This window comes from Micropterus salmoides, unplaced genomic scaffold (genome assembly GCF_014851395.1).
Source record: "Micropterus salmoides isolate LMB-PRFRI ecotype aquatic unplaced genomic scaffold, ASM1485139v1 Ms_hic_scaffold_16, whole genome shotgun sequence".
In the NCBI taxonomy this organism is placed as follows: domain Eukaryota; kingdom Metazoa; phylum Chordata; class Actinopteri; order Centrarchiformes; family Centrarchidae; genus Micropterus; species Micropterus salmoides.
Window position 1 is genome coordinate 24,475,482 of NW_024040707.1, and position 23,980 is coordinate 24,499,461.

Sequence of the window (23,980 nt, forward strand, 5' to 3'; positions counted from 1 at the left end):
CACCACTCCCTTCGTCTTTTTTATCGCCTCCCAGGTTACTGTCACTCACTCTCACGCACCATCAAGGTGATTTTGACATCATATTTCTCTTTTCATACTGAGTGGTCGCTTCTTTCAGCCACTGTGTGTTTGAGTCTGAGGTCTGGTGCTCACAGTTGGACAATGTCATGCTGGCTGGATCATGTGGAAGGCAGCTCTTGTTTTGTACCAGCTCTTAGCAATGGGTCAGCAGCTCTGGGCTCAAGATGATGTCACAGCTGGTCCCATCATTCCTCAGGACTGCAGTCTGGACTGTATACGAAAGGTAAAGTAGGATTTCCACCAAACTGTACATTTACAATTTACTGTTTCAAGTTATTTGCTGCTGTGTTGACTGTATAAGCAAGCTTGTCTTCTGGACCAGCTACATTGTATCTACATTCATTTCATTTTGCCATTTTTAAACCAGGAGGATTTATATATATATGTATTTATATGTAGTCAGACTCAAACTACTAAAACATTAAAGCTAACCTGGAATACACTTGTGGTGAGGTCTGCTCTGCTATTAAATACGCTACCCCTACACCTATCTGTTTACATTGTTCGTTTTAGCTGTGCATTTCGTATGAATATACATCAGCTTCATCAGCTTGCGTGCAAGTATTTAAGCTACAAAGACTTCCTGAGGGCCATTACCTAACCTGACAGTTTAACTACCATTGTGTGAACTACCATACGAAAACAGTTTCTCTTTCATGCATGAGGGAGACTCAGTATTTCTTCTCTCATTTTCTCCACATGTTAGTCTAGTTATGGTCTCTAAACCTGAAGGGCCTGGTCGTAATATGTCTGTACATCTTGAATTGTAATATTTTCTCCATAAGGTGTTAAGGTTTCCAAATAAAAGCAGTTTGTCCCACAGAATAGGATTCCAAACAGATGATTAATGCCTTTACTACAACCCCGTTTCCAAAGATTTAATCAGGCTGTGTAAAATGTAAATGGAAACTAAATGTGATCATGTGCAAAACATTGAAACCCCATATTTGATTAAAATGGCACAAAGACAACTTATCAAATGTTGAAACTGAGAAATGTTATTTTTGGAAAATGATTGGCCCATTTTGAATGTGATGTTTCAAAAAAGTTGTGATGTGGTTTACCACTCTGTTCACCTCTTCTTTAAATTAGTATTTAAATGGCATCAGGGTTTATATTAAATAACATTGTAATTATTATTGTTACTATCATTAAATTAATAATAGTAGAATATAACTTAAAGCTATACTAAACGTGGAGAAGGTGGGAAATAGTTATTTTTATGCAATATTAATGAAAGCCAGCATGTGTATATACACATTTACTTATCAAGGAAACAAATCAAAACATACAAGACCAAACAAACTAAAATGCACTAAACTAGAGACAAAGTGAAGACAAAGATGTGTGTAGACATGTGTTGCAGACAGAGGAGGCCAAGTGAAACAGAGTCGGTCAAAGACTGTCGGTGTCAGTCATAACATTCTAACAATTTAGTGGTGGCTAAAGCTATATATTTACAAAAGCTAAACAGTCCTGTCCTTAATGAAATAACAAAAACTACGTGTGAAAAAACTTTGTCTTTAACTGAAATAAAATTTAAAAAAAACAAGGCTTTACAAAAAATGATAACTAACTGAAACTGTTTTGTAGGTTTGCAAAACTATCTAAAAAAAAAAAAAAAAGACACAAAAGCAGCAGCGTTGAACGGGCCCTCACCCCCTTGCACCTCAGGTGGCGCGACAGCTGAGGTCTCTACACAGCAGGCCTGCTGACACGGCTCTGAACTTAACACTGCACATATTACACAGGGGAAGTGTGGAAATTATTTGTGGTTGATGTGTCAGTTACTTATTCAATTCAAAGTGGCTGACTTGCAGTTGGGTTTAGGGTATAGCTCTCAAAAAACAACTTCTTGTTCCATGGCAAATAATTACGCACCAAGGAAACAGCATTGGACGAGAATTTTGAGATCTATGTGGTAAAACTGCTCTGAGGAGCATATAAGCCTCTCCATGGACATTGTTGTCCGTTAAGGTACGGGTATAAAGGGTAGAAATATACTGTGTTTAATGAGGCATAAGAGATAAAGTTTGAAACATTCCTGATGCCAGTAAGTGGGGCTATCACTATGACTGGTCGTCTTTAAGGGGTTAATGTGAATTTTGAGACAGATCTGACCATGTCTAGTCCATTTATATGCTACTTCCTTTTTCTTGATGAAACATCAAAATTCATTGTATTTAGTCTATAGCCTATCAATAAAACAAATTCAAATAAAAAACATACAAAACAAACAAACAAGCTCAACTTAAATAAAGGCTTTAGGACCATGTGGATGCAGCTGATTACACAAGGGCGTCACTTGGTGTTGAAAAGTGGTGGGTAAATGTAAGGCCTCATATTATTGGCGTGACCAAATACTTAATCCACGAGATGTGAGAATACACAATATTGGAGTCATGAAAACAAGATACTATAATGGTATTTTGAATAAATATTCATTGATGAAATAGGCTATTTGATCGGGGTTCTGAGCATTAAACTCTTAATTTCCTGCATTCTAGAGACATTTTCTGCACCAATTTATGGTGGAAATGTCTATTTATATGAAGGGAAACAAAATGCATGTGGCCGGTGACAAATCAGAATATAAAAATAGTATTGAATATAATGCAGTAAATGCTTGTTTTTTTACTTTTACTAATTTTCAGAAAACTTTTACCAAATGCTTTCAAACAAAGTGGTGGGGAAAAAAATCAGCCATTTCAAAAAGTGGTGGGGACATGTCCCCAGTGTAAATGACACCTATGTGTTTACACCATCGCAACCTTCATTTCAAGTTGAAAAACTGTTTCCCCGTTGATGGTCAGTGTCCAAGACCTGGGGAAACACATGAAGCGCATGACAACGTTGTGCGCGCATTAACTGAGAGCACCGCTGTTCACAGGCAGAATTTTGGGCAATAAATACGTTTAGCGAATTTCAGGGTGGGTGAAATAGGGTGAAGCGCCTCCCCATGAAGAGAGACGCTGTTTGAATTTACGCACGAGCCACAGCAGAATAACTTCATATTTAAATCTCCCGACAAGCTGACTGAATCATCAGGATCTAATGTTAAATAATATGCTCTCTTCTACAGATACAATAGCTCATAGTCCAGGTTCATACAGAGACACTGTTTGGAGTAAAGCAGCTGTCGTCCTGATCAATTCTGAGCTCCATCAGAAAAAGTTGAATTCTGTTGATTACATTTACTTGCATTTCAGTTAAACTCGTTTTCTAGCTGTCAGTGTCACTGTGGTGTGTGAGTGAGATGGATGGGGCTAAGGGCTGCGTAGACGTTCATGTGGAATACTCGACAGGTCTGGGGAGAAGGGGGGTTGGCCCGTGTCGCTCAACCTTCTGCCAACTTTTTCATTATTAGTAAAAAAGTATAGGCTAAGGAAGGCAGCCCACCGGCCCCAAGGTTAGCCAGCCCACCGGGATTTGTCACGGTACTCCAGATGGCCAGGCCGGTACTGTGCGTGTCTAGTTTCGCAATTATTATTTCGAGGTTTCGCAATGAACGAGATTCTCTGTGTAATGTCAAAATCCTATGTATTTGAATGACATTTTCCTGCACCGTTCGGTTTGCAATAACAGCGCCACTTATTGTCTGAATTGCATCAGATGTCGCATGCGTTGTCGGGGGCACTTTGTGAATATATGGCCAGAATTTCATATTAAAGGGACTTGTGGTTACAGAGATATAAAATGAATGTATGTCTATGGGAATGTCATTTGATATCGATTAACAGCGCCACCTGGAGGCGATTGACACCAAATTTCATTCAGACCCTTGGGAAGGCATGGCACATAAGGTCCCCAATGTTGGTATACATTGTACTCCCCAAAACTAAGATACAACATCATATCCTGTTTTTCAGTTTTGGTGTAAATGATTGTTGACAACACTTTCAGACACTACTCCGATCGTTATTTTGGCACCGTTAATTATGTCATTGCCGTCGGACAATCACTTTTTTCTATCAGCGCAATGCATGATGGTATGTAGGACTTGGTTAGTGACCATCGGTTGTACACTACTTTTCAAAATGCATTCTTGGATACATTGAGTGGACTCTAGGGTATTATAATAATTACTCTACATTCGGACAGCACTACAAAATAGCGAGCTCACTATATAGTCCACTATATAGTGAGTCCATATATAGTCCACTATATAGTGAGTCCATATATAGTCCACTATATAGTGAGTCCATATATAGTCCACTATATAGTGAGTAGTGGGTGATTTCGGACACAGTCTCCAAGTTTGGTGTAGATCAGCCATTCCAAACCTAAAATATGACATCACTTCCTGTATTTTGTGTTTTTTGCAAACATTTGTTAGGTTATAATTGGGATATTTTGTGGCGGATCAAAATTTCCTCTACAAACTTTTATAAGCTTGGTCCAGAGATTGTCTGTGCCTAGTTTCGGAGGAGTTAATCAAAATAGGTTTTTCAGTTTTTGCGATGTAGCAAAAAAAAAGCCAGGAGAATCGGTTCGATCCCCGAACGTTTTCAATATGCGCCTTTATATGTGAGAGTTCCAAGCCCAAACCCGCAATACCCTTGCTTATAGCGCCCCCAAGAGGTAGAAGTGTGCGATTTATTGCGCCTGAGGTCATTGTGGTGACCTGGACCTACTCTAGCTGCAGTATCACTTTTCGTTACGGAAGAATAAAAATAATAAAAATCTATGTCTTGCAATCGCGGTTCCCAGCCACACTCTGACTTCGACCCCTAATTAAAGCTGCAATTAGTGTTGAATAGGCCCTTGCCCCCATGCGTGCCACGGGTGGGGCGACAGCTGGGGCCCTTACACTGAATGCCGCAGAGCTGACACGGAAGTGAAGCGTGGTAAATATCAAACAAAGTGTGGAGTAGGACAAACATCCAGGCCCCAGTTCCAGTCTCTGAGTAACCCATAACCCTGACAGACTGCTTCAAATTCCTCAACAGTAAACTCTAAAATGGAACATCAACAACAATCACATCGTCAAAAAGGCCCAGCAAGGACTGTACTTACTTGAGGAAGCTCAGACAGTCTCACCAAGAACAGACTGTAGCAGATTGTCAGGAATACCTCCAACGTAATCGGTTTTGACCTCCCTCTAGTCAACTCACTGTACATAAAGTGCACCTTCAGCTAAACTAAATTAACCAAGGACTTGTCCTACCAAACATCTAAATGATCTTAAATCACATAAATCAACATAACTTGCTTTGTAAGCGCTGTTCATGGCTGCAGTTATAAGCATCCAGTTATCTCTAATCAAAATGTATCAATGTCCAACCTCTCAAACAAAAGCTAATCTCCCACTGAGATCAGCTGTATAGCTCAAATCACCAAAATTATAGACTAATTAGTTAATATATACAGTATCTCACAAAAGTGAGTACACCCCTCACATTTTTGCTACAATGTAAAGTAGTGAGTGTGCAACTTGAATAACAGTGTAAATTTATTGTCCCCTCAAAATAACACATCACACAGACATTAATGTCTAAACCACTGGCAACAAAAGTGGGTACACCCCCAAGTGATTTGATCCCTGTTTCATTGTCAATCATAGCTTTTAGTCATCAATGGGATTAGACTGCACAGGAATAATTTCAAATTAATCAGACTAATACTCTAGGAAGATTTTGTAAATCGCCAAAAATTACAATTAAATCCAAAATGACAGACTTCCTGTTTGGTGTCGGCATCTGTCAACTGTCATTAAAACAAAGACATGCTGTATAACATGTATAATAAGCATTACTATAAGCTATTATTCCATTTTATATCACTCATTCTAAATTGTGACTTAAGTGTATTTATAACAAGGCAGAGTCAATGGGTATAATGTACTGTGGAACATGGTTGGAAAATTTTGGCACACAGTGGTATGAACTGGTATTACTATTGATTATAGAACATTTAATCAAAATGTCATAATGACTTATGATCTTTGCTATAGTGCCTAATGCATGTTTGTAAGAGATTATAACAATTGTTATATGTTGTGTTATGGAAGCATTATATCGTGTTGTAAATATATGCATAAGTCATTATAGCGATGAGCTTCATAGAAAGTGTTACCAATTTTATCTGTAATTCTCAGTGACTCACATATCTAGAGAAATGTTCATCCAATCTACCTCAAACTTAACATTAACATTATAAAAAAGTTATTAATATTACCCTAACATTTGACCACTAACAGCCAATTCCATGCCAATGAAGCATAATGTTAACGTAAACATACATGTTGACAGGAGATGTTATCTTCACTAATACATCCCTCTTTATAAGCCAGATACACACAAAGTGAAAACAAAGGCAAATTTACAGTATCACCACATACTCGACAGGAACACAGAACACTCACAACCACCACACAATCAGCCAACATAATATTTTTTGAGGTCAAGGGGTCGCACGTCCCACTTAACTTTACATGTTCACCATGTCTAGCTACCCCAAAATTAGCCGCCTTAAATCCAGCAATCAGTTATCATATATTAACATCACTTATTGTCATCTTACCTCTGCTGACAGAGGCTCAGGAGTGGCTGTTCCACCAGTGTATGAATGTGTGTGAATGTTAGTTTCTGTTTGAGCACCTAGGCTCAGTGTAAGAAAGTGTGTGAATGGTGAATGCAGATGTAGTGTAAAAGCGCTTTGAGTGGTCGAAAAGACTAGAAAGGCGCTATACAAATATGGAGCATTTACATTTACATCCATGTACTGAATAACATGGGCACCAACAGCTGTGTTCACGTTTTGTGTTTCTCTGCAGGTGTAAATTGTGAGCACTGTGTCTTCTTCACTCTTGGGGAAGAACTTCCACACCTTAGACATATTTTAGCTTGTGTTTGTGTGTGGCTAGCGGGCTACTGTCTGTGCTGCTGTGCACGTTAGATAAAACACTGTCCAGCAAAGCACGTGTGTAACGTTTAATGTGAACGGCAGAAAATCTGACATTTGACGCTACTCACCCTGGTCCCTGTTTATGGCCGATTAAGCTGAAAACCGGCCTATTCCGGTCCCCAGTCGATCAATCGGTGCATCCCTAATTTATACAATAGATTACCTTTTTTGTCCTGGTTGTTCACCTGGCGTGAACAGTTTGCAGATAACATTCAATATGCCAGTATGCAAAAATGCAGTTTAAAGTTCTAAGTTTGAATTCATTATTGCTTTCTTTTTTGCAGGGAGGCCCTGGGTGTGAATACTGCAGAATCACCAGAGCGGATGTCAACAGGCATCTGGGTTTAAACTCAATGGGAGTGTTTGGAAGTAAGTCTGATTCAGAAAGGCTGCGCTTGAGCTCACAGCCTACCTACAAATGACTGCAGGACTGGGGACTAATTACCCTGATAAACTGACTGCACTATAAACCCCAGTTGGTCAAACATATTTTGGTGGGAGTGAGATGTTCCTCTTTAAATTTTCTATCCTGCATGTCCTCAACTTGAAGCTACTTTTCACCATTGTATAGAGCAGATGTCCCAGTGTTTTAACTTCATATTAGGATTTGAACACAGGCTAGCCTAAAGAGCAAAAACAGACGGGTATGACCAGTTGTCATCACTGAGGTCAAAAAGCCAAAACAAAAGCCAACTGCTTTAAGCCTATGTCTTATTATCTAACGGATGAAAAATAAAAATAGAAACTGTTGGTAATGTTAAACGTTGCTTTGGCAACACTGTCAGTATTAGGACGGCTAGCTGAATGGCTAACTGAGTGACTAGCAGCAGCTGCTGTTAGCAGTAGTTATCAGCTAAATTCACTGGTAACATACAAAGATGCTAAATCATTAAAAGTGGAGGTGGGGGCGCAATTTAGATTATCTTGTAGAGCGCGCGCCCCATGTACAAGGTTGAGTCCTTACTGCGGCAGACCTGCAGCCCTTTCCTGCGTGTTGCACCCCCGTCTTTCTCTACTTCGTTTCCTACTACTATGACAGTCCTGTCCATTCTTGGTTAAAAAATGCCCAAAAACATAATATGTAATAAAGCTTTGTTTAAACCTCTGCCCTCTTGGGGAAGTTGGCCAATCAGAAGCAAGTGGGCTTTCAGTGAGGGGGGCCTTAAAGAGTCAGGAGCTAAAACGGAGTGTTTAACAGTATGACAAAAATAATGTGTTTTTTAACTTTAAAGCATGTACACATTTTCTAGTAGAAACCCTAAATACAAATATGAACCTGAAAATCAGTATTCTACGGCACCTTTAACAACAATTGGACAGCTACCAGTTAAAATATGGACACAATAAACTACAGTAGCACCATCACCAGATTGAGACTGAAAGCTGACATTAAGGAGACAAAGCGGTGACATCCAGGAGACTGGAAGAGACCTTAACACAAGGGTTGGCGGTATTTACTTTCATACCTTCCTGATATTTCACAAGGGTATATACAGTACATGATGGTATTTGTGTGAAAAAAGCAGCTGAGCTGCTGCTGATAGCATAGCAGAAGTCACCGTAGCATGTACAACATTGTCTAACCTATATTGCTGTGTGTCTAATGTGCAATTAGCATATGCACATCAGTGGACTGAACAGAGATGATGAGCAGACAGCTTCGTCCATGTTAGCTGACTCGAGGTTATGTTCAAGGAACCTATTGTTTTTGTAGAGATTTTTTATTAGGGCTCACGTGCACCAACGGTTCCTGGCACGAAGTGCAAGGGCTTGTTTTTATAAAGATTATTAGGGGTCCAAGCCTGAGTGGACTGAAGGCCGCAGCCTAAACCCTAAATGCTATGTAACTGAAATTCACAGGGCTGGTATAGACTGCTGCACTCATCTCAGATGCAAAAAATGACACGTCAACCAGCAGGTGGTGTTATAATGAAGCTAAATGGCTTTTAGCCCATAATTGCCACACACTGATTGTGGACATAGTCATCATGACGCCACCCATTGGTTTGTGGACTGCCGTTTTGAAGCCTTGAGTTTGGATGTTAGACTGTCGCCATGTTAATTTTTTGCAACCAGGAACCGGATGTGATGATATTCGGAGATGGTAGTGCTAGCTAGCTTGGTTAGGAAGGTGCATCCATAATTCACTTTAACTGTCATTTTAACCAGGATGGTAATTTTGGCTAACTAAAAACATGCTTAAAACAAAACGTTTTAAGCTGTTAACAAAAAATTAACAGCTGACTATGCCTGTGAAGGTTCTCAGTCATCCAGGTCACAGTTATCCAAAGAAGGTTAAAAAATCAAGCACAACTGGACTGTGTTGAAGATACTAGAAGACGTTTTGTCCTTAATCCAAGATACTTCTTCAGTTCTGACAGACTGGGCGCGAAATTCAGGTGCGAGGGTCCGATCATGGCTGCTTGCAACTTTAATTATTTTTTTCTCCCCTGGAATCACATTTTTTATAGTCTTGGGCCATGGGGCTCTATAGTGCACTCAAACACATGCCATTGTTACGAGAAAGTTTCTTTGATCTTTCTGAGATTTGGGGGGATCGTTGCTCCCATCATGAAGAACACATTTCAGACATCTACATGCCTGTATTCAGTCACAGTTATAACGCCATGTACTGGCAACCGGAAAAACTGCCTACTGGCAGCTTGATCCGATTCATCTTATTCATCTCATCGTGGCATTGCATTCTGAGGCCTCATCATGAACAATAAAACAGTTGTAACTGGACTGTAGCTGGTCAAATCTTCCCCCATCTTGACGTTTGATAATCAAACACATATGCAAAGCAGAGTAAAACCCTATTTTAATTGGTTAGATTTTTAGGGATCCATCTATAACAAGCAAGTTGATGTTTTTGCAATTATCTCGAAAACGGCTTCATTTAGAGTCAAAGATCTTTGGTCCTTTTAATCTGTTCATACATGTGTATCTTTGCTCCAATGGGCTTCCGCTCTAACAATGTCAAATTATGATTATATAATTTTCATCATCATCAAAAATCATAATGAGTTTGGCTAATCAACCCGAATCTTTTACAAGATCATCTACCGAGGTGTCTGATGTATAGTTATCAGAAGAATTTTAATACGTCAATCTGTTTGGGGGTTTATTCATAAATTTTGTACTTTTGTCATCTTGCTGACAGTGGAGGTGTTCAGATCATATTGAGTAAAAGTTTTCCTATTCTACTTGGATCCCTCCCACATTGTTGACTTGTTGTTTATTTGTCATTTTGTGTGCTTCTACTACTGATAGCTCTCTGTGAACTGTTTTTCCCCTGTTCCCTGCATGCCTGCATATTGCACATGGAGTATTTCAGAATAAAAGTGTTTGGCATGGCTTTTGTTGATTTTGGTCAGTTGTACTTGATTTTCGTGCTTCTATCCTGGTTGAGTAGGCTATGTAGTTTTTGACTGTTTTAACTGTGTTTGTTGTTGAGATATAATTGGGAGTCTACACAGGGTATTTTATTTTGAAAATTGACCAGATTCTCTATGCCATGTTTGACTTCCTGTCCGAGTAATCTGCTCTGTGCTGCTTGACACCGCTTTCATCAAAAATAGACAGAGCAGAGACCTGCTTCTGAAACGCTTCTGGGACGTGCTGCGGAGCTTCTGGTGTGAGCACAATCATTGACTAGACTCTGGACTCTGTCTCCCCATCCACCCCAAAGCACTGTGCTGACCAGCTGTCTCTGGTGTTCACATTTTTAACACCTCACTAGAAACATGCCATGTGCCAGCCTGCTTCAAAGCCTCCACCATCATTCCTGTCCCCAGAAAAAAACAAGGAACACAGGACTTAACAACTACAGACCCGTCGCCTTGACCTCTGTTGTTATGAAGTCTTTTGAGCGCCTTGTGTTGTCCCACCTCAAGTCCACTACAGACCCACCCCTCGACCCCCTGAAGTTTGCCTACAGAGCCAACAGGTCTGTAGACGATACAGTACACATGGCCCTTCACTTCATCCTCCAGCACCTGGACTCCCCAGGAACCTACACCAGGATCCTGTTTGTGGATTTCAGCTCTGCTGTCAATACCATCATCCCGGCCCTGCTGCAGGACAAGCTCTCCCAGCTGAGCGTGCCTGACTCCACCTGCAGGTGGACCACAGTCTTCCTGACGGACACGAAGCAGCACAGGAAGCTGGGAAAATATCTCTCTGACTCAAGGACCCCCTGGCTCCACCCGGGCCCATTCACTGAAGAACTTTGCAAATTTCGCCAGTTCTGATGTTATCACGGGTATCCTAAGCCACTCAAAAATGCTTTACCAAAGTAGAATAATTATAATCCTTACTAAAGCAATAGGTTCATTATGTAGTGGTGGTAATTGTACTCATTGAAATATAAGTAGTCAGTTCGTCCGAAATTATAATTATCAAATGTTAGCATGGTATCACACTAGCTCTTGGTAGCGAAGTAATGCGTCAGTCCGTTTAGATAATCCAGTGAATTCCTTTCCATCTCAGATCCCGAGCATAGCTGGGGAACCGCACCGTCGGTGGGTTCACACTCAGGTGTGATTTAATGGACCAGAGAGGTTTTAGCGCTGTCTCTTTGTTCAGTGCTTTTTATTTTAAATGCAGGCCACTGTTAAGGATTTTGTCTTTACATGCAGGATGCTTCTTTGTTTCCCATAAGGTGAGGTCCGATCAGCATGGCTGTAGGCCAGTCTTTCTAAAAGACTGTTTTCTTTCACAGTAGATATTCAGAAATGTGTTGCATATATATCATGACGATTGTCCATACTATAATTTTATTAAGTTGGTCTATTCTGTACAAACAACATTTGAGGGTGTTGTATGCTGTAAAGCCACTTAAAAAGTGATTTGACTATTGAATGGTGACATTTGCACTGTCTAGAAATCATTATATATTGAGAATGTCTAAAACACTTTGATATTGTATTGTATCTCTATGATTTTTTTCTTCTCAGGTTGTATTCCATGGCCATGTTTTGAATTGCTAGGAGAAGAAGACCCTAAAATCTGTCAGCACTATGTCCAAGCACCAAATGATGTCAATATTGAGTTTGTACATGAGCCAAACCCCAAATCCGACACCATTGTTGTCTCCTGGAAGCCTAGCTACTATGGTATGTTGTTACAAATTGACAACCAAATACCTGCATCTCTCTCTTCCTTTTTTTAAAGCCAATCTGGATGCAGTTGTTATAAGGAAACATAGCATAAATACATGCTTTGTGTCCTTAAAACAACTGAAGCAACTGAGCAGAAGTTTATTTGGCTTTGACAGATGACATTGTAACAAACTTTCATGTTACGTGTAATTGACAATGTAATTGAACTGGTGTAGACAAGCAGCAGACACATATGGGAGTATTTATGCAACTTATAATAGCTTGCAGCAGAGTCCATGACATTGATTTCACTTTTGTGTTTACTGCAGGGATCACCTTTCTGCGAGGCTTTCAGGTGTCCCTGCAGGCTTTGGGAGGGTCTGATGTTGCCTGTCAGCTCTTTCTCTTCCACCGAAACCTCTCCCTTTCGGCTTCGCATGCTCAAAGGGTAGGAAATGCACCACTTGCTTTGGTCTGTGCTTTTTCGTGTCTAGTATGCTGTTTTTAACACAAAATTCTTGTTACAAACAAAGCGTTCTCATGGTTTTTACTCACAGGAATTTTCACAGCTTATTTTGATTTTTAAGATTCCTTTTATTGTCATTTAGGAAAACACAGAAATATGTGAAGCATGAACGAAATTACAAACATGGCTCCTTTAAAAACACAGCTAAAAAACAGGGTAATAAAATTAAATAAAATAGAGCTCCATGAAAAAAAAAAAAAAATACCATTAAAAAATGTTCATTAGCCTATACACACAACTCTGTAATGTGTTGCACACTAAATAAATAAATAATATTATACATTTGCATAATAAAGTCCAGTTTAGTGGTGTGTTGTTGTGTTTAGCAGTCTGACTACAGCAGGGTAGAAGCTGTTTTTGTACCCAGCAGTGTGGCAACTCAGGCTGTGCTGCCACAGTTTCTCCTGCCCAGTAGCTCCTGCCCAAAGGCAAAAGGGAGAACAGGCTCAGAGAAGGGTAAGTTGAGTCTCTGAGGATGCTAGTGGCTTTAGTCATAAGACGCTTTTGGGCCAGATCCTCAATAGATCAGTGTAACCTTCCTCAAGGCCTTTTCGCTGAGCTCTAATGCCAGAAAGTGATGTTGCTAGTCAAAACACTCTCTATGGTACCCCTACTGAAAGTGATGAGGATGGTTGGAGTGAGGTGAGCCCTCTTAAACTGCCGCAGGAAATGTAGACAAGACACATCCCTGCAGAGATTGGGTGCTCAGTGAGATGGTAAATGATGTATTGCTGCCTACCTGCACAAATTGAGGCCTTACTATGAGAAAATCTAAAATCCAGTTTTACAGTGGAGAGTTTAGTCCAAGTGGGCAAAGTGCACCGACCGGATGCAGGGGGATTATGGTACTTGAATGCTGAACTAAAGTTGAAAAACAATATCCTTACATGAGTGTTTTTTTCTTCCAGATGTTCAAAGCTCAAATGAAGTGCTGTAGATATTGCGTCCTCACTGGAATGGTTTGGATGGTAGGGGAATTGTAGTGGGTCCAATGCAAGGGGTAGAATAGATGTGATGTGATCCTTGACTAGTCTTTCAACGGACTTCATTATTATAGGAGTGAGTGCTACTGGTCGAAAGTTGTTTAGACTTAGTAACTGCTGGGTTTTTCAGGACTGAGGTGATAGTGGAGGTTTTGAAGCATGGTTTACAATGGCTTGACTCACAGTGATGTTAAATACACTGTGTGAGCAATTATTAAGCAAATTATATTCCTCAGGATTCATTTTATTGCTCTCAGTCAATCCAATCCAATCTCAGTCAAACCCGAAAAAGTGAGTTAGAATTTTTAAGCACCTAAATTATAAAAATCATTTTATATGAAGTTTTTCCTGAAATGTTAGAGCAAGTGTAACAACCAAAAATGACTATTAAATAACAGCCCACTAGTAGGATTCAGGTTAGATGAGTAAGGAGGCAGGTCAGTGTTTTGGCATCTTTGAGGCCCTTGCTTGATAGCCAAGCAGTGGAGAACTTGGAGGTACGTGATGGAGCATTGTCCTGCATTAAGATGATGGCCTTCTTAAAGGCTGGGGATTTCTTCCTGTACCACTGTTTGAAGAAAGTATCTTCCAGAAATTGGCAGTTGGTTTGGGAGTGGGGAGGTGAAAAGTGAAGGAAGATGGCTGCTGAGGGCATGCTTGTTAAGCTCCACTCTTACCTGTTTATTCTGCTTCCACCTGCCACTACTCGCTGTTTTAGCCACTGTTTTTAAAGAAATATTTACCAATTTAAAGAGAAGCTTAAAGCAAAGAAGTGATCTCAACAAGAACAAAGATACAAACAAACAAAGATAATGGAAATGGAAATGTTTGCACACTGCTGTTGGCTTTTGCTGGTGCCACTCGGACAATATTTTAATGTGGACAAAACTGGAAAACAGTCATAATGCCAACTTTGAAGGCTGGTGAACCATATGCTAATCTCTATTCTACCAGTTCTCTCAAAGGTCCAGGAAGAAATTATCACAGAACAACTGGTTGACAACCTTGAAAGTAATTTACTTGTTTATCCTAAACAATTGATTTAGGCTCAACTGAAATGGACAACTGCTACCTCACTGAAAACATCAAGTCCTCGCTAGACAAGAGTAATGTAGTAGGAGCAGTTTTTATAGATATTAAAAAGGCGTTTGATACTGTGAACCATGAAGTATGATTGAAAACACACTTAGCACTTTTCTGAGCAAGCAACCGGCTGGTTTGTATCCTGTCAGATACAGGCTCGTCAGAACCATTGTAAAAAATCATCCCCTGCCGTACGTCGTGCTTAGAAACTTGAGTAACCAAAGTTTCTTCTCCAGACTTAAAAATAAGCCTCATGGAGCCATACCCTAAACCCAACAGCAAGCCTGCCATTTAGAATAATTTATAAGACCTTTACCGTACTTTAACAAACTCCTCCTAGAGCTTTAACTCAATCGACTTCAAATGTAGGCAGCGCAATCTTAAGAGCCTTGAAATGTTAATTGCAAAGCTTTTTTTGGTTGATCAAACAGCATGTCCGTGGCGTTGAACTTATGTTTCACCATGAAAAAGGAAATAGGAGGTAAATGGACTAGACATGGTCAGATCTGTCTCATATGTGATATGTATGATAAGAGTTCCGTCCCTAAGGCGTCTACATGCCAATATCCAGTCGTACTCATAGCGGCATCTACTGGTGCCAAGAATAGACAAATTCAGGTTGACCAAATCTATCTCAAAGTTCTGCAGGAAAGTGATGAAATTATGTTTTAGAAAACATATTTATTGTTGTGTTTATTTTGTTGTGAAGCTTGTTTCCTTCAAACGCAATTGCCGTAGGAAGGAATTATTCACTATGAGACAGGAAGCTGTTTTTTGAGGATCAAAGAAAGCTTGAGGCAGATGTATCATCTCTAAACTTAAAATAAGCCTCATGAAGCTGCACCCTAAACCCAAATGATAGAGTCATTATGGGATCTTTTGGGAGGTCGAGCGCTGATGTTAAGTGTCCTGGCTGCTATAGGAAACAAGCTGTTTTTCCAGAGGGGAGAAGCTAAAACATGTGATGGGACTGAGTAGGATGCACTTTATGTACAGTGAGTTCAATAGAGGGAGGCCCTAACCAATTACATTGGAGGTTTTAGTGACAACTGCTCCAGTGTTCTTGGTGAGACTGTCTGAGCTTCCTCAAATAAGTACAGTCTTTGCTGGGCCTTTTTGATAATGTGATTGCTGTTGATATTCCATTTCAGAGTTTTACTGATGTAGATGTTGAGGAATTTGAAGCAGTCTGTCAGGGTTATGGGTTGCTCGGAGATTTGAACTGGGGCCTGGATGTTTGCCCTACTCCTGAAGTCTACAGCTATATCCATTTCAAGACATCCATTCTGAATTGAGTAAATAACTGACATATCAACCATACTTTGTCAGATATTTACCACACTTCACTGGTGTGATATGTGTAGTTATTACTTTAGAGCCGTGTCAGCTGACGTGCGGTGTAGAGGCCTAGCTGTTGCTCCACCCGAGGCAGCATGGGGTCAAAGGCCCGTTCAACGCTGCTTGCAGCTTTAATTATTTGTCATTGTTGTTACCAGTGTTATTAAAAATCATCAAAAAAGCACATCATTAAATGACAAACAACAGATTTATTACTTTCCCAGGGAACAAAAAAGCAATGTGAATAGAAATTATATTTTTATTTTTATCACAGAAACGGTGTTTGAACCCAGAGAGATACAAGAGTTTTCTTGTATCCTATTAAATTTATGGGGTTATTTTGTTGTTAAATACAACAGCATCGGTCTAGTGTCAATCCTCCATAAAGTTTTGAGCATTAAAAACTTAATTTGCTGCATTCTGGTTAAAGATTCTGCTCCAATTTCTGCCTTTTCTGCACCAATTTATTATGGAAATGTTTTAATTTATATAAAGGGAAACACCACAAAGTCAGGTGGCAGGTGACAATTCAAAATATAAAAATAAAGCTGCATATAATGCAGTAAGGTCTCGGGCATTCTGTATTGCTTTTAAATATGTATTGTCTTGTAGATCAACTTTGCTCATGTAATATCATTCCTGCTGAGTCAACACACATGATTTAGTCTCCACTCTTTAAATGTGCATGTTGCACCTTTTCACCTGAATGATTAATTAAAAAAATTTAATTAATTAATTATTTTAATTAATATATTTATAACTCCTGGACTTTAATAGCTCCTGTGTTTCAGCAGGTTTTTGGCTCATGTACAAAACTTTCTGCACATTCGGAATCTCTCCCATATATCTGTTTTCTCTGCCCTATGCTCTGCTGTGCCTTTCGTTATTGCTCTGCTGGTAGAATCCCTTTCAGACAAATCTGACAGACACAGAACTGGATGAGACAACGGTCCTCAGGTGGAATATAAAACTAATCTGTGATAAGGCAGGAAAGTGGAATATTTCTCTTGGAAATGTGTAGCCACAGCAATGACACCGTGTGTTCACAGTGTATACCTCAGAGAAATGAACGCTTTTAAGATAAATACATTTTTCCACTGGTAATACCAAGAGAGTTCCAATCTCTTCCATGGCCACAGGTGTATAAAATCAAGCACCTAGGCATGCAGAATGCTTTTACAAACAACTTTCAGGAGCTCACTGAATTGAAACGTGGTACCGTGATAGGCTGCCACCTGGGCAAGTCCAAGTCAACTGTTAATGGTATTATAACAGAGTGGAAGCGATTGGGAACAACAGAAACTCAGCCACAAAGTGGTAGACCACATTCAGTCAATTGGCAATCTGATGGATGAGTCTGGGTTTGGTGGTTTTGGCCAGAATAACGGTACTTGCCTGACTGCATTGTGTCATGTGTAAAGTTTGGTGGAGGGGAGATTATGGTGTGGCGTTGTTTCTCAGGGGTTTGGGCTCAGCCCAAGACATTTTGGACAATTTCATACTCCCATCTTTATAGAAACAGTTTTTGGATAGCCACTTCCAGTTCCAACATGAATGTGCACTAGTGCACAAAGCAAGGTCTATAAAGACATGCATGAGCGAGTTTGGTGTGGAGAATTTGACTGGCCTGCACAGAGTCCTGACCTCAACCCAACACCTTTGGGATGAATTAGAGCGGAGACTGCGAGCCAGGCCTTCTCCTCCAACATCTGAGCCTAACCTCACAAATGCGCTTCTAGAAGAATGGTCAAACATTTCCAGTTGAAGCTGTTATAGCTGCAAAGGGTGAAGAATGGGATGTCATTAACCTTCATGTGCATGTAAAGGCAGGCGACCCCTAAACTTTTGGCAATATAGTGTATAATGTCAGCTGGAATTGGCTCCAGCACTCCCATGACCCTCAAGAATAAGCAGGTATAGCTATGGATGGATAGTAGGCTATATATAATATAATAATATATAATTTATAACAACAAAATATATTAGATTTTGAACGAGATGTTCTCCTCAACCACTAATAAAGCATCTGGTAAAAACTCTTATCTCACCTTATTAGATAAAAATGTGCAGTGTGTTGATGATGATTTTTGCTGCATTCTGCAGGTGTACAAGTCAGACCCTTTCCCTGGCCTCTCCCTTGGGTCCCAGTATGCGGTCACCGTAATGGCTCTACCAGTACCTGAAGAGTGGGAGAGGTTCTACCACAGCAAGATCTTCTCCACACGCTGTAATGCCCACTTAAGATATCTCATAAGGCGCACACACACACGCACACACACACACACAGAGTTTCAGTGAAAATAACACACTTTGTGGTTGCTTCAGAGTAACCTTAAACTCTAAATCCCCCTTCTGTAGGCCTACTTACAGTGCATGTAGTAATAATGACATCTCATTCTCTGTCAGCAGGAAGCATGTCTGCTCTCTAAACATTGCACTTTTCATCATATATAGTATCTTTCAGTAAGACTACTGTCAAAACAACGCTGAATTTACAGTAATGTTTTTGCAGCATGCGCAGAGAAGAATGGTCTTGAGGAGTGTAAAAAAGGTGAGAGAAAATGAATATTAACTCATTCTCAATTTCTCATAGTTCCCAAATAAACTCCAGTCTGGTACAACTATGCCATCTTATGATTAAATGTTTCCTGATCGATATTTATGTTCTGGTTGTAGACTGGTATCCCAAACATATTGAGGTCCAGCAGGAAGGGACTGCCATCACTGTGACCTTTAACCTGGCTCCCCCTAACCTGGGCATCAGAAGCTACTTCTCAATGTGTTATGCAAAAGGCGAAAATAAATACACAGACATAACACCTGTGAGTTGTTTCAAATACCGCAGCTTTACATCTTTCCAATAATTTCCTTCCGTTATTTATATTACGGAAATATTTGATAATTAAGTAAACTTAATAATTGCATTAACCATTTATTTAATTTTCTTAGAATTCCAACAAAAACAAAACTCACCACAGCTATCAGTTAAATGACCTTCAAGAAGGAACCAATTACACTTGTGAGGTGAGATAAAAGTTGATTATAAATAACCTAACCTCGGGTGGCTTTGTGTTATAAATAGATTATATTGAAATACCTGTCTCAAAAAACACAATACTGTGCAAAGATTTTAGGCAGGTGTTGAAAAATGCCCCAAAGTAAGAATGCTTTCAAAAGAGACATATTTATATTTATCAATTAACCAAATACAAAGTGAATAAAGAGAAGAAAAATCTGTGTCAAATAAATCTTTGGTGTAACCACCCTTTCCCTTCAAAACAGCATCAGTTCTTCTTGGTACACTTGAACAAATGTGTTTGTGTTTATAGGTTGAAACACAATCATTAACTGAAACAGAAGCAGCTGTGTAGGAGGAACACTGTAGTGAGGAACAGCTAACAAGTTGAGCTTACTGAAGACAGTTTACTGTCAAAATTCATACAACACCATAGCAAGACTGAAGGCAAAAACTTGTCTATCATGCAATACTATCAGGGAGGCAAGATACAGCGAAAGTTATCTTCAGTGTAAAGAACAAGGATTCCTGGAAGCAATGGTATAGCCCCCACAGAGCCCTGATCTCAACATCATCAAGCGTGTCTGGGATTACATGAAGAGAGAGAAGCAACTGAATCCACATAAGGACTTTGGGTGGATCTCCAAGATGTTTGGTCCACCTTGCCTGTCGAGTTCAAGGGTGGCAAAGGGTGGTCACACCAAATATTAATTTGATTAAGAGTCTGTTTTGTTAATTGCACTTTAACTTTTTAGCATCTTTTGACTCATTGTTTTGGTTTTATGGCCCCTAACATTACTGGTTTGGTTTGCGCTTACCATCAGCTACAGGCAGTTGTTCCTTCTGAAAAGCTCAGTTTAAGCAACTATAAGATACACAATACACATTGTGCCTAGCAACAATCGGTACACAATGAGATTTATCAAGTTAACTTTATACTTCCTCTCAAGAGTTGGTGGAGAGAAAAACAGAGATAAAAGGAGAGTGAATCTTGGACATTCATCAGGTAGCCAGAAACATTACCCCAAATAAATGCTAATGTTGCTATGTGTCTTCTGGATAAAAAGGCAACTGTTAGCTAACATGTTCTCATTATAAGCTTTATATAATATGTCTATGCTGTGTTTACAGCGTGTTATGCTGCTCCCAAGTGGCAAAATAAGATTATTTTGTCAAACTACAGGTTCAGGATTAACTTTCATGCTAAACATTTCTTGTGTCACAGATTGCCGCTAACGAAGTGGATGCAGTGAGAAAAACATTCAATGTTAAGGTCATGCACATTCAGAAAGGTAAGGGAGGTTTTGTTGCTGCCGATCCACACAATCACACGTTGTATTACAGGAAATTATGTGTAACTATTTTTTGGTAAGCAGTGGCTGGGATCCATTCTCTTCCGGAGTCTGTGCAAGTTCGCTGGCTTTACAGGTGCTGGTAGTAGGCATATTTTTGAACTTCAGAGAAAGCCAGGCCAACTGTTTCCCTTGCTCTCAGTCTTTTATGCTAAACTGAGCTTATCTACTCCCAGCTCTAAAACAAACATGAAAGATCTCTGAATCGTTTTATCTTACTCTTGGGAGTGCAAATTACACATTTCCCATAAAGTCAAATTATTTCTCTAATGTCTGTCACTGAATTGTCATGTAATCACAACTCCCCAATCCACAGAAGGTGGCTCCTCACGCTCTGTCACTCCCTCCTTGACTCTGATGGTTCCGCTGTGCCTGGCCATGGTAGTCATATTTGCAGTCTTACTGGCTGCCCTCACCAGGAGGAGGCCCAAGCTGCAGATGGAGAAGCCTGACGTTAAATCAGGTGCAAAGGCGAACCAAATCACTGTTTGCATTTCATGAATGCTAATTTAATAAGTCATGCTAATTTTTAATTTTACATTTGACAGAGAACCCTTCTAGTACCTCTAGTCTGTCTTTGCCATTACCATCATTGGGTGGAATACAACCAGATTTCTTTTTGTCATCCGCTCAGATATTATCGAGCAGCATCAAGATAGCAGGATTCAGGAGGAATTGATGGCATTTCCCAGAAACAGGCTGACCCCTCCTCGTCTTCTGATTTGCTACAGCAGCTATGATGGCCCCAGTCATGTCAAAGCTGTCATGCAGTTAGGGGCCTTCATTCAAGAGCACATGGCCACTCGGGTACTGGATATGACATTTTATGGATGTAATGCATTTGCTATAGGTGCTCTGTTTCAGTCAAAGGAAAGGCAGACAAATTATAAATACAAAAAAAGGATAAATGTAGAGATTATTTTTGCAACATCTTATAAAGTTAATGATTATATTGCCAATGTCTTTGTTTCTTCTTTTCTGTAATATGAGATTGGGTGGAGTTAAATGTGTTATTAGATCAGTTTGTTGTGACAGTGTTCTCTTTTTTTCTTCCCAGGTGTGCTTGGACCTGTGGGACTCTCTGAGTGTGGCTGAGGAGGGCAGTATGGCCTGGCACTGCCGTCAGATCCGGGAGAGCGACTTCATTTTGGTGATCTGTTCTTCAGGCTTCAACCACAGACCTAAGTCTCCAGAGCCAGAGAGTGATAATAAAGATGAGGAGGCAGATAGAGGGTTGGACATTAGGTACAATGCCTTTAGCTCTGATGTAGCTGTCCAACTTGTGGGAGAGGAGGTGGGACGAGCCAAAGCGAGGGGGCAGGACCTGTCCAAATACATGGCGGCCATTTTTGAATACTCTGAGGAAAGTGACATTCCCACTGAGCTGAGGCTGGTCTCTCACTACATGCTGACAAGTGATTTACCGCTGCTCTTCTCCCACCTCCATGGAATGGCTCTGCACAGGCCAGGCGGTTACCTGAAGGTCAACCACATCTCAGAGGAAGCCTTCACTAAGTTACCAGCCGGAGCAGATTTGCAGTGGGCTATCTATGAGGCTGGGATAGCAAAGAGGGCAAAAAGGCATCACTCTGTGGAAGGAGAGGACTATACACTAAAAAAGGAATCCATATGCCTGCGTGGTGGCCCTCAACCCAATAAAAGTGAAAGGATGGCCTGAGGATTGACATTCATGATAGCCACAAAAAAAATCTGGCCAGACAGGAGGAGCTGTGAGCTCACAGCTGCATAGTGATCGGTACATCTACAGTCCAACCAACCACCTCTCCCTCAGTTCTAGCACACCGTTTTATTGCCAACATTTAGTTTATCATCTTTATTGTTGGGGGATTTATTTAATTTTATTTAATTGCTATACCATTTGAATTGCCTGATTTCATTTGCCTCAGACCTGAAATTTGTTTCCTGGGTTCAACCATGTAAAGCACTTTTGTAACTTTGTTTTTTAAAACTGTTATATAAATGAAGTTTATTATTATAAAATGTGTGCAACATGCAACAAACGAGCATCCAGTAATGTGATTAATAGTCAATAAATCTATCATTGTCTCACAAATGTATTTGATTTTATAAAGTTTATTTTGTTGCAGTTTTGTTCTTAGTAATACATTCATTGTACATAAATAAACTATTAATCTCATATGTGAGCTAATAAAGTTATCCTGTAAGAATGTTTGTTTTGAAGTACATACTGAACATTGTATACATGTATGTTGACAGTCGCGCTTATAGTTTATTAATACATCTTCATATTGCATATACACAAGGATTGATTAAAAGGGCGTGTAATTTCACGCTGATGTACAGTTACATATGTGGATAAATTTGAGTTCTCTTGCATTTTGTATTTGTATTTTTTTGGGGGGTGAAATTAGGATGTTCTTTTGTGCTTCTTCTTTAGGTCATCAAATATATCATATAGGATGTAATAAGGACATTTATGTATGACTCTGCTGATGAGTGAATGGGATTTACAAGAGGTATTGCCAATAGAACCCTGCATTTCAGACCGAGCCCAATAGGGCCAGAATTATTCCAGGAGTATTGTACCAATATGCCAGCTCGCTGCGCTGTGTAAAAGTTACTAGTAAAGGGGGGAGTCAGATTTGATCCCCCTCTGAGATGTTGGTAGAACTTTGGTAGAGAGAGGGAAAGATGTGTATGAAAATCCACAGCCGATATGCTGGTGTTGCACATAGCGGTCTTTTTCTACACCGCTGGTTCCGGAAAGCCAGGTCACTATGTGACATCATACTTGGTTGCGGGATTATGGCAAACCTTTGTTCAGCATGATTGAGTGAATGCAACATCCTGGCAGATTTCTGTGATTATTGTGGGATCTCTTTATGAAAGGGCTGTGCTTGCCAAACAAAGACTTACCGCTCTGGCTACCCGAAAATAAACCGGATGTTCTCTACCTAACCATCCAAAGTGTACTCTCAGTGGAAGGGTAATAACACAAGATCAAACCCACCCAGAGCTGAGACTGAACAGTACTGGAAGAACATATGGGAGAAAGAGGCATCACACAACACCAATGCTCAGTGGCTAGTGGATCTAAGAACAGATCACAGCAATCTCTCACAACAAGATCCTGTAACCATTACGATGGCAGACATCCAAGAAAGAGTGACAGGTATGAAGAGCTGGACAGCACCAGGCCCTGACATGATCCACACCTACATGAAGGATCCCCATAAGGGAACAATCCCATCCAACTACCGGCCAATAACAACATGGAAGCTCCGGTCATGCATCATAGCGGCTAAGATGAGTAGGAACATGGCTCAGTACATGGACAGGACCCAGAAGGGAATGGGCAGTAATACCAGGGGAGCCAAGCACCAACTACTGGTCGATAGAGCAGTCATTCGAGACTGCAAGGCCAGGCAGACCAACCTGTGTACTGCCTGGATTGACTACAAGAAAGCTTACGACTCAATGCCACATGCATAGATACTGGAATGCTTGGAAATGTAAAAGATCAACAGGACCATAATAGCCTTCATCAAGAACTCAATGGGGCTGTGGAAAACAAGTCTGGAACCCAACTCAAAGCCAATTGCACAAGTCAC

General features: G+C 40.2%; 1 protein-coding gene across 2 annotated transcripts; it reads left to right on the plus strand.

The window, feature by feature from the left end:
• Position 1: 1 nt before the first annotated feature.
• Positions 2-22,739, plus strand: si:ch211-207e14.4 (interleukin-17 receptor D). 2 transcript variants are annotated; one of them, XM_038723384.1, is made up of 12 exons: positions 4-304; positions 7,272-7,356; positions 11,946-12,104; positions 12,419-12,537; positions 18,123-18,246; positions 18,532-18,570; positions 18,696-18,841; positions 18,969-19,043; positions 20,261-20,327; positions 20,704-20,850; positions 21,022-21,194; positions 21,445-22,739. In XM_038723384.1, exons 1-12 carry the CDS (start codon positions 182-184, stop codon positions 22,063-22,065), a joined length of 1,878 nt encoding a protein of 625 aa, XP_038579312.1. In that variant the 5' UTR covers positions 4-181; the 3' UTR covers positions 22,066-22,739. The 2 variants fall into 2 exon arrangements, with proteins under 2 accessions (XP_038579313.1, XP_038579312.1); XM_038723385.1 differs by lacking the exon at positions 18,969-19,043 and having other exon boundaries at positions 2-304.
• The last annotated feature ends 1,241 nt before the right edge of the window (positions 22,740-23,980 follow it).

Bases quoted from the DNA above. Each gene is read 5' to 3' on its own strand.
- si:ch211-207e14.4 (XM_038723384.1), top strand. From the start codon at position 182: ATGTGGAAGGCAGCTCTTGTTTTGTACCAGCTCTTAGCAATGGGTCAG. The intron at 7,357-11,945 runs GTAAGTCTGATT...TTTTCTTCTCAG, and splicing joins CTCAATGGGAGTGTTTGGAA to GTTGTATTCCATGGCCATGT. The intron at 18,842-18,968 runs GTGAGTTGTTTC...TAATTTTCTTAG, and splicing joins AATACACAGACATAACACCT to AATTCCAACAAAAACAAAAC.